Raw genomic sequence first — 11,442 nt, 5'->3', positions numbered from 1 at the left:
TCAGCAGGATTTGGATCAGAATGTCGGAGCAGTGAGTTCCATCCTGTCCATTTTTGAACACTCTGCAAAATAGATATATGCATGTTCTGAGTTCTCCTTTATCTGGGGGCTAAAAACATGTTGAGCACCAGAATATATCTGTCTTCGGGAACTCATTTGATATAAGCACTTATTTCATTATAAAATATCATTCTGCCAGACCATTTGTTTCTTTGAAGTCTCCCTGAAGGGGTCACCACTTGGACTATCAGAGTAACATTCTGCACTACTTCTATTAGAATTCATAGATGGGCATTCCTACTAATCATATTTGTCTGTCGGTCTTGTGATTGAGACAGAAATCGACCTAGTCAATGAAAGATTCAGCCTGGTCAGTAAAATGATAACATGTCAAATCATGTATTTTCTCCCTGAGATAAAGTTAGACCTGAGCAATCTTTCCTTTTCAATCAACAGGCCAAGATTAGGCTTTGTCCTCTCTTACTATTTCTGCTTCTCCCCATCTATTGACCAAGGTATTTCTAGAGCAGGCAAATCCCATTCCCTGATACCCCTATGATATCACTGCTAAGTGACATTTGACAAAATGTTTCCTGCATTTTGTTACTTCCATTTGGCACAATGCAGGCACTGTCACTTTCCCTTCTGATTTGTGGCAGCTACAATATATTGTTTGCTGTGCTTGGCTATGCGTGGGGAAGAAGCCATTGTAAGAATGATTACTGCATTGTGGTAGCTATTCTATATCTATACCACAGTTAAGAATAAAATAGCTCTTCCATGCTAACTCTCACTCTTTTCATTACTTCCTAATTTTCTTCAATTATCACTTGAAATGAAATGCTTCATCATAAGCTTCAGCCCAGAAATGAGTTCTTTGGGAAAGTTTCATAAACATCAATTAACTGTCCATGTTTTGAGAGTGTGGATTAAAAATAAAAGGTAATTCTGTCTCAAATATGATATAATAAAAGTTGCCTTATATAGTAATAGCTAAAGAATGTACAACACTGTTGCTTCCATGAGTTTATGGATTAAGCAAATGCATGATGCCTCTGCAAGAACCAGTGCTAATTTTGCTTTTATAAAGGTCTGAATTTCTACCCAACAGTGTGTTTAAATCTTAGTGTTCTGCTACATAGGGTTTTTTTGCATTTTACATGTTTGTGTATATAAAATATAGCATTTGCATGATAGTGAACACGAACAGATTAGTTTGCCAAACAATTACATTTAGGACTAGCTTTCTAACAGCTACTTTCCAAATTGTAGTAAATGCTTCATTTCAATGGAGAGGTGATTTTAATATTCTTTATTTTGAAGTTGAGAATTATTTAGCTATTTTAGGGACTGGTAAAGCAAAAAAAACCCTGTGCCTAGTATAAAAATAATTTCATCCATTCTTTTCCTGTAAATGTTGACACATGTCATGCAAATGAAGAATTCACGTGACCAAATTAGTTTGAGAGCATTAAAGTTTTAGCTGCACAGTGGCCACCTGTTAGAATGACTGATTTGTGTATATTCTAGCTCATCCTCACAGGATGTGTAAACTGTGATCTACAGTGGACTTGTTTCTGTGAATGAGGTTTTCCTTTTATGATTAGACTTCCGATCTACTACATGCTAATATAATGTTGCAGGCTTGCCAACACCACCTTCATTGGCATTACCAGCACACAGCATTTCAGTAGTCTCATGGGTTTGCATGTAGAGGTTGATTTGTAGCTTCAGTTTGTCTTCTAATGGTCCATCTCCTCAAAATACCTTCTTAAATTATATTAGAGTGTTGGACAGGCCCCATAGCTGTTGTTATTCCTCCTCTCATATTGGGGATATTCTGCTGTTATAGTGCAATCAAAGCCATGCCGTATGCTGCATTACTGCCCAGTAGGGAGTGGTTCTCCTGGGCATCCACTCTTATAAACTCCAAGCCATAACTTATTTTGTTTCATTGGTTTGTTATCAACAAGCCTGTACTTGCCCACTGGCATAAGAATGGCTATATTATGCACTGCCATCACCTTTGTCCACCCTAATATTGCTGCTTATTAGCTGGGATTCCAGTGCAGGTCTGGAATTGAATTGGTGATAGATCTGGTGATATAGTTAATAATATGACTGTTGAATGGCTGATTTCTTGTTAACAGCATCATTTAAGTATTTGGGGTGCTTATATATGTACGTCAAGGCTGCTCCGATGTGCTGTAATTACAGTGCACCAGAGCAGACTCCAACATTGTCGAACATGGGCAGTCACTTTCATTCTCTCCATTACTAACAGTTCCTGCCATTCAATTTCCATATTTCCTTTTTCTAAAGGCAAGGAAAAATGAGACTACTGCAACATCGTTAACTTGAGAGTTTCTTTAATATTTTGACATTAATATTTAATAGCACAAACAGGAATATATTATTAATACAGTTATAAAAGTTCTTAGGAACATAGCCATGGGAATGGGCTATAGGAATACTAACTTCTTAAGTTTCTTGCTCTTGACAGCATTCATGTGGTATGGACAGAGTGGATAATGCATCTCCAAGAGAAGATGTGTGCACACAATGTGGAACAGAGAGTGTATGGATGATGGCACTGTTGCCAATTCTTGTGGTATTTGGGAGATCCTCCAAGAATCCTTGCTCCTTGAGACATGCAGTTGAATGAGAATATCAGCTGTTATTTTTTTAAAAAGCACAGACAGAATCTTGTGAACTACCAAAATGTAGCCTGAGAGTAACCCTTAGTAACCCGACTGTGTTGGATAGATTCTGTTAACTTCACTGGGCAGGGAAGCACCTGTATTATGGGAATAGCATTTAAAGGTCCCTAGGGGGTGATCCTATCCCTATAATGGAGGCATTTATGAACCCAGAGTGGGTATTAGAATTAATCTTCTATCATAGATTGGTAATTCAGAGTTAGTTTCCAGCTGCATTTTGTTTCTTCACTTGGTGAAACAGAAATTTGCCCAATGTTTCCGGCCTACGTGGTTGAAGGTAAAACAAGCACAAAAAATAAATTGTGATTTTTTTTTTTTCAGTGCGTAGGATTGACAGAACTGCAGTGGAAGGCATTTGGAAAACATTTTCTTTCCAACAGTCTAATGAATCACTACAGTTGTGCCCATGACCCTTTGATTTTGATTTTGATTCCTGTCAATGTTTAAATCAGTCTATTGAGTGAAATTAAAGGATGTATTTTCTGGATCAGGTAGAAAAATGACTGCTTTCAAGGATATGGTGTTCTGCCCCTGAATAGTCTGTAAACACAATAAGAGGATAAAGTAATCAAATAATTCATTAGGAACATTGCCTAGTTTAAATATACAAATTATATATACACCCTCTGTAAACACACCCAAATATTGTTGACGGCAATGAGTGAAGGGTTGACAGCTTGCATTAAGTCTCTGTTCTGTCATTTTTTTGGCATAGCATTTGTTGATATACCTGTTCTACTGAATGTGAAATGCACTCCTCATTTCTGAGCATGATGCTGGAACTGAGTTGTAATTATTACTGGGCAAAACAATCCTTCTCTTGTTTTAAGTGAGGGTAGAAGAGCTGTGATTCAGTTTCCTTTGTTGAAAGTGAACTACAGGCTTTATCATACGCACATGTTTGGATTTGGATTTAATTGACTGCTAACCTGAACCCTGCCCATGCACTGTCAGGTAATATGAGACACCCTTATCCTTTTTGACTCACGTGTCTGATGTGCGTCGTGACTTCCACGTGAGCTGAATCATAAAATAAATGGCACCTGATGTCTCAGGTTTTGCAGGGTGATTCTCTGGGTGTTTGCGTCTCAAAGAGAGGCTGACACTTGAACAGTGTATGTAAGCAGAACCATCAATATTTAAAAGCATTTTTGATATTCCCCATAACATCTTTACCTGTTAGGTAGCTTCTTATGGACCATGGCCCAGCCATTATCAGACCAGGTTTAAAGACTGTAAATAAAATCTATACAAAATAATTTCTGTATTTTTCACAAAATAATAGCCCTTTTATTCAAGTGATTACAAGAAAACCATCCCTCTTTCTTGTTAACCTTTTCTTATATTTAGCTGATTTCTTCAGAGATGCTGTAAACATGAATTGTGTTTCCCTGGGGTTGAAGCCCTTTGCTATACATTGAGTATATCTATACCACTTCTTGGTGCTCCCAAAATCACACCTGTGACTCGTGTCCCCACATACCCATTCCCACTCCTCATCTGCCCAATGTGAGGATAACCCTGTACTGCCTGTTTTGAGATCTGTCCCCAGCATGCTTGAAAGTGGCCTCGATGCCTTCAGTTCCTCATTTCTGGGTTTTGCAGATGCAACATGGAAGAAGATGAACAAGGCTGTACTTGGTGATATTTGCAGGAGCACCATGGAAGCTATACCGACATACCTCCTGAATGAGTAAATCTTATATTATATATTGAGACCCTTTTCTGAGTGTGTTTTTAAAATACACTGTCATAGGCATGAACAAGTAAACTTTTCAAAAGTGCCTAAGTCAGTTGTGCTCCAGAGCAAGGGTGGCTAAACTGCAGAGCACATGCCATGTAGCAGCTCGGGAGGGTCCCTCCTGCCCCTAACAACTATGAAACTATAGAGCAGGGAACACTGTGGTAGATAGGGCCGGGAGCTGAAAGCAGAGCAGCAGATCAGGCCAGGCGAGGGGACTGGAGTGATACTCAGGGAGAGTACACGTTTAATTTGTGGCACACCTGCCAAAAAGATTGGCTCCCATGGCCCTACAGCCCCACTGACTTTCAGTGAGAAGTAAGGTCTTTTTAACAAAATTCTGGTTTCAAAAGTGACTTAAGCATTTAGGAGTCTAAGGTTATGTTTACACGGCAGCACAATGTGGAGATACCCGAGCTGGCTTTACACTGGTTAGCTCAGGTACTGGAGGCAGCGCAGAGTTCAGTGTGGGCGGATTGCTCTGACTCTCTGCTACACTAGCTTGCTTGGGTACACTCCAGTACAGATTTCCAGTCAGTCAATTTTGAATATGGTACCTAGGCTTATAGGCTATTTCCTTGCTGTTGAAAATTTGACATAGCCTGTGTATTCTCTGGTTTCTCAGTGGTAGTGATTTTCACCGTTAAGTCTTGTGCCAATCATCAGTAACCGTGTAGGAAAAAGGGCCTTTTAGCACAAATTTAAACTATAGACTGGGTCAGGAGAAAGTATGTGTTCCCAGCTGTGTTTAATTCTAAGGGTTCATTATGCATTTAAAAAAATACTGGGCAGTTTTAGCATAGTATAGGCAAAGCTTACTTCAGAAAATCTGTTAATTCACTAATGGTCACTAGTAGGAATTAGCATACGGTGTTCTGGCTATAATGTGTGCATGTTGAATACTTTGCTATAGTGAGTATATGTGTATGGTTGGGCCACAGGGTCAAGACAAGATTTTGTTTGTTGAGCAAGCTGAAGATGAAGCTAAGTCTTAGAGCAGGCCTTCAGCTTGTTTCTAATGTGTGAGCTGCTATTGCACATATGTAGATTTGAACTGTGTGAAGGAAAATACACATGGGAAAGGCTATTGTACATTTTGAAGCAGCTTATAATTATAAATAGTTGCAGTTTATCTGAGTCAGGATGTAATTAAAATTAACAACCCAAAAGGTGTTATAACAGCATAATAAATAACTTAGTATTAATTTGCAAAGAAGATATAGCATAAATGTTTTGATAGCCATTATAGATTGCAAAGTACACCTTTTAAATCTCCGTATTGGAAAACAGATATTGAGTTCTAACACAAAACAATTTTGACATTTGAAAAAAAAAATGGATCTTGTATATCACAAATAGCTAGGTAGATTTTTGTATTCAGAGTTATACATGTCTAAAATTTAAATTTGAGGTTAAAATCCTGTGCAGTGTGGGGCCTAAAACTTTGATTCATAGGAATGTAGATGTCACAGCCAAAAATTGATATTCTGAAACTGCCTGCAAATATTTGCACGTATGGTTTTGCATCTGCAGAAATGGAGACCAGTGTCATAGCAAGATTTCTGGTAAGAAAATAACAGTGAAATCGGATGGTAAATGCCTGAGTCATGTTAAAGACCCTGCTTGTAGTGCTGTGTAAATGCAGATACACTGCTTCCAGTTTAGGAGGTAACTTTTGTGAAGCAGCACCATGCGTTTGAATGTGCCACTGTTTGGCACAGTAAGTTTACAGTATATCAAGGAGAGGGGAGAACAGGCCTCCTCTTCCTATCATTTTAATCCCATGTCTGAGCTCCAGCGAATCAACACTTCCCATGACCAGGGATCCGGGTTTTCCACTTCTCAGGGACAATGGAAAAAAATGGATTTTCCCTTTTAATAGAGGAAAACGCGGATTTTTCATTTTCATGAAGAAACACAGATTTTCCACTTTTGCAAAGAGGTCTCTGCAGGCTGGCAGAGTTCCAGCTTGCAAGGGGCTGGGGGAGTGGGAAAGGGCAGGGAAGGAAGGAGTTGGGCAGGGCTGGGGCTGCTGCCCAACTGGGGCGGTGCATGGGACTTGGGACCCAGGGCTGGATGTGCAGCCACAGGGCCCAGGTGGGGAGCAGGATGGAGCTGTGGGCAGCTCATCTCGGGGGTGGAAGAAGGACTGGCTCTCCACTGCTGCGTGCACTCCTGGGGGAGCAAGGGGCAGAGAGCACCTCACTATGGCAGCATGGAGCTCCCAGTGGCGGCAATGAGCTTCCCTCCCGGCTATACTCTCCCCTGCAGGTCCCCGTAAAGGCCCTGGGGGGGAGGGCAGCAGGACAGGGAGCCTAAGCCAGCAGTGGGCAGCCTGCATCTGCCCCCACCTGACGGGTTGTGCTCTGGCCGTGCCACCCATGTGGGGGGGGGGAACCAGGATCTGTGCTCCACTCCACCGCAGCAGCTGCTGCCTCCCGCAGGCTGCAGCCAGGGCTTGAGCACTGCTGCGAGGATAGGGGGCTGAAGACCCGGTCTCTGGTCCTGTAACCTGGCAGCTGGGGGCCCTCTCCAGGAGGGCTGGGAGGGGTAAGGGGGCTTTAGGGGGAATGAGGGGCACCAGCAGGCCCAGGAGCCTGTGGGTGGGGAGTTAGGGGCACCAGCAGGGGTGGGAGGGCTGTGCCTTGGGAGTGAAGGGCCTGGACCTGCGTCCTGGTGAGTGAAGGGAGCAGGGGGAGCTCTGATTTTCCATGATAAAAATCCCAAAATCAAATACCAACATTTATAGGCATTTAGAATTTATTTTATTATAGTGATTGAGGCACTGGTAGGCTTCCAAATTGCTTTAAACTTGTAAATATGTCAATAAAACATTGTGTTCAATTGATACCTATATATATAGTGGCATTTCATTTTAATTATGGATTCTGAGGTTTTTAATCAGAGAATTTGCAGTTTTTCAACAGAGAAAACAAGGAGAAATAAAAAAGAGCCGATTCTGTCCTGGAGAGAAACTGAATGTGCAATGTATATCTAAACAAATAATAACGAGAAGTTTAGTTACCAGATGAAGCCTGTATTTTTATTTTTTATTTCTGCTCATGACATTTTGTCTTTTCCACTTTCATCCTGAACCAGGATGTTCAGGGTCAGGTAAATTTAAAGAAATCTCTTAAGAGTTAGTTGGGTTAGTTGGGTGAAGAAAAATCACTTTGAGTTCAATCTGGTGTTCAAAGTCGGTTTTGGATCATTTTTTTGCTTGGGGCTGCTACTGTGAAAGGCAATATTAACATTTCCATTCATTCCAGGTATTTATTTCAGGAGGGAGGAATCAGGGGCTGCTTGTTAATGAGAAGAACCACTCCTGGAAAAAAGGGAAGTTATCCAACAGCTTTTAAATATTTAAAAAGGTTAAAAGTCCCATTTTCCTACCCAGATTTCAAGTTGAGAAAACTACAGTCATTAGCCAATATGTGAAGATACTTTTTCTGAAATGTACTTTTAAATCACTGCTAAAGAACACGGCAGCACAGTACATTTTATTCTGGCTATATGTTTACACTAAAAAAAGAACGGAGTGTTTTCAACATAAATATAATTTTTTCAAGAGTGACACATCTTTTAATTGTATTAAAGTACACTGGGGTGGGAGACTTTTTAAAAAGGTGAATGAAAGAAATGAGATGGGGGTTTTTTTTGAAAGCAGGGAACTGGCAGGCCTACAGTCTGACTGGGCTGACAACAGTCACTTACTGTAATGAAAATTCACCTGAATTTTAATACAGGGCTCTGAAAATAAAAAGTTTGATATCAGTACCATGTGTTGTTGCAAATAGAATTAAAAAGGATTCTTTGTAGATATTTGCATTATAGATACTTGTCATTATTATATTTGGAAAATGATTTAACATACAGCACTGGAACAAATTACGGAAACGTCAGCTGGAGTATGGAAATAAACTTACTGGCAAGAACTTGATTATGCAACATCAAGATCCAAATATAAACTGAATTGTATGTGGTATGATATTCCACACAATTATACCCAGAAAGTGTACAGCTGCCTTGAAACATGACTTAAATTATTTTGTATGGAGGAGGTAGAAAAATCACTTTAGGGGAGAGCTGGACTGGAAGTTCAGTCATGGTCAGTGGGAGATTGTGGGAAACAGATTGATGTCAGTGGGAGATTCATACAAAGATCAAGGGAAGAACACAGACTTCATCTAGTAACTAAACTTCTCATTATTATTTATTTAGATATGCATTGCACATTCAGTTTCACACCAGGAGAGAATTGGCTCTTTTTTATTTCTTAGCAGTTTCAGCTCTTTGATTCTCTTCCTTCCTCCTTTTCCAATCTCCATTTTGAGCCTTCTTTCTTTGTCTGTGTGGGTCTCCTCTATTCTTCTTCTGTACTTTTATCCTTTCTGCACCTTTAAATATTCATCCCTGGAGGGTTTCAATCCTGTTCTCTAATTTATATTGGCTAAAATGTACAGTGGTGGAGCAGTTAGCACTGACATTGAAATATCATATTTTAGAATTAGAGGTGACGCTCCAATGAGATTAATAGGGGCAGATAGAATGTATTGTTTCAAGCAGCCTACAGACCCATGTAGATAGCATGACATCATTTTACACTTGGTCTACATTTGACTAATTATATTTGAAATCCAGAGGTTTAGAAATTTATAATTTTTAAATAAAAACTTAGATTCAGCAGACTCCATCATATAGGTTATAAACATATATGTGTACACATGTATACGCACACATAGACCCATGTGGGTCAGGTCCAGTCCACAAGTCATATTGGACACCAGCCACAAAACACTTCTTCTGTACAGCAGAGTTCCCTTCCTCATACAAAATCATATTAGTTTTTCTTTTTTATGCATTTTCAATTAACACTAAATATTTATCTGGTATGTGTCATTTTATTTAAAAACTACAATTCATCTTGTTAAATGAAGATGTTTTCATATTTTGTTTTCAGTAGAGCATTTCTAGAGTGGTGGATTAGCAGAGTGCACTTGCTTGAAAGGATTCGGTCATTTGGGACGATTCTTTGTGACACCCATGTGCTATTGTGCAATCACCTAAGGAAAAATAAAGTGGGGAGAGGGTGTAAGATAAAATGATCATCTTAATCTATCACTAATTCTAATTGTTTATTATTTAGCACTAACAGGCTACTGAGGACATATAGGGAAATGCCCTCTGCCTTGCATAGATGTCTTCCCAGTCTTAAAACATATATTATCCAGGCTAATAGTATATCAGCTGATGAGAGAGAAAATATAAACATTAAAAAAATCTTTTTTGTCTTTAAAAATCAGTTTAATTAAATCTGAGATTTAGAACAACTTTCACTCCTCCCATCATCCTCCAATTCCTCCTCTAGGGTTGTGCCCCCCTGCAATTTCCTCCACTCTGTGGCTGAAGAGCTTCAGGACAGTCATCAGCCCCCTGCCTGCCACCTTCTACCTCTTGCTGCAGTGGTTTTATGTCAGCTGTCACAAACAGTCCTGTTAGTCATTAATCATCCTCATTATAATTATCTGACTATTTCATGCTTGTACTGCAGAGCAGAATTAAGTTTTGGGCACCCTGACTGTGTGTACCTTACCATATTTTGATTGCTTTTACATTTACCTTTGATGCCGAATTCCCAGAGTTTGTTACACTTCTTTCCCCTGCAATTAGAATGCACCCATCGTGCCTTGCTGTCTACTTACTGATACTGACTCATTAGTTTTATTTTAATGTAGTGTTTCCTTATTTGTTTTTGTCTGTGAAATTAAATGTCTCACACAAACAAGGGCGTTGCAACCTGAGGTTTTTTATTATGTGAAGATATGTGTTATTAACCTGCCATTTAGTTTTGTTATAATTTTTACCACATAGATTCATAGAAATTAAGGCCTAGAAGAGACCTTGAAAGATCATCAAGTCCAACCCACCCTGCTCTGGGCAGGAATACTGCTGAGATCAAATGATCCCAGCATGGTGCCTGTCCAGTCTCCTCTTGAAGACCTCCAAGGTTAGAGACTGCACCACCTCCTTGGGAAGTCTATTCCAGATTCTGGTCACCCTTACCATGAAGAAGTTCTTCCTTGCATTCAACTTGAAACCATCCTCTAACACTTTATGGCCTTTGTTCCTTGTCCTCCCCTGGGGTGCCCGAGTGAACAGTTTTTCTCCCAGCTCCCGATTTTCACCCCTTACATACTTCTAGATGGCCACCAAATCCCCCTCAGTCTTCTCTTCCCCAGGCTGAACAGTCCCAGATCCCTTACTCTTTCCTCATAAGGCTTGTCCTCCAGGCCTTTAATTATTCTTGTGGCCCTTCTCTGGACCCTTTCAAGATTCTTCATGTCTTTTTTGAAGTGTGGCACCCAGAACTGGATACAGTACTACAGCTGGGGTCTCACCAGCACTGTGTAGAGAGGAAGTATCAGTTCCTTCACCCTGCTTAGGAGATATTGGCTAATGCATCAGGGTATGCTATTAGCCCTGTTGACTACAGCATTGCACTGGCAGCTCATGTTCATCCTGTGATCAACCATAACCCACATTTTTCAGTGCACTGTGAGTGATCTTAATTTGGAGGACTGTGGGGCAGGTAGAGCTACCTTCGGGGAATATGATGGCTTTTCACACTGATAGAAGCTGTGCTTTTTCCTTGTGGCAGCTCAATTCCTTTCATGTTGGAACAATGAGAAATAGTGGCCCTTTTCAAAGAGACCATCTTGGGGACTCTTGCCTGAGTGCCACTGAGCACAAAGAAAGATGGCAACCATTTTCAAAGACAGTAAGATTCCTCCCTCCTTAATTATTTATAAATATTAATTATTGGCATCTGCTATGGAAGAAATGTTTAGTTACGAAAAATAATGGCCAAAAAAAGAACATCCATGCTTTTTTTTAAAATTGTTCAAGTGTAGCTAGTGTGTATAGGATTATGGATTATTTCAGAAAATTAGAAGTCTGTATTATTCCATTCTTAAGATCATT

General features: G+C 40.0%; 1 protein-coding gene across 6 annotated transcripts in view; it reads left to right on the top strand.

Annotated features, from left to right (window-relative positions):
* Positions 1-11,442, top strand: part of PDE4B (phosphodiesterase 4B) — a 352,002-nt gene that overhangs the window by 303,649 nt on the left and 36,911 nt on the right. Inside the window, exon 1 of one of the 6 annotated variants that reach the window (XM_025212538.1) lies at positions 4,395-4,413. The exons of the other annotated variants lie outside the window; for them this stretch is intronic. Coding sequence (XP_025068323.1) covers positions 4,410-4,413 — 4 coding nt within the window. The 5' untranslated portion in view covers positions 4,395-4,409. Of the gene's footprint in view, positions 1-4,394; positions 4,414-11,442 lie in introns of those variants that run through there. 6 annotated transcript variants of the gene reach the window in all.

Source organism: Alligator sinensis, unplaced genomic scaffold (assembly GCF_000455745.1).
Source record: "Alligator sinensis unplaced genomic scaffold, ASM45574v1 scaffold982_1, whole genome shotgun sequence".
Lineage (NCBI taxonomy): Eukaryota > Metazoa > Chordata > Crocodylia > Alligatoridae > Alligator > Alligator sinensis.
The sequence above is the reverse complement of the archived record's forward strand: the minus strand, read 5'-3'. Positions and strand labels throughout refer to the sequence as shown.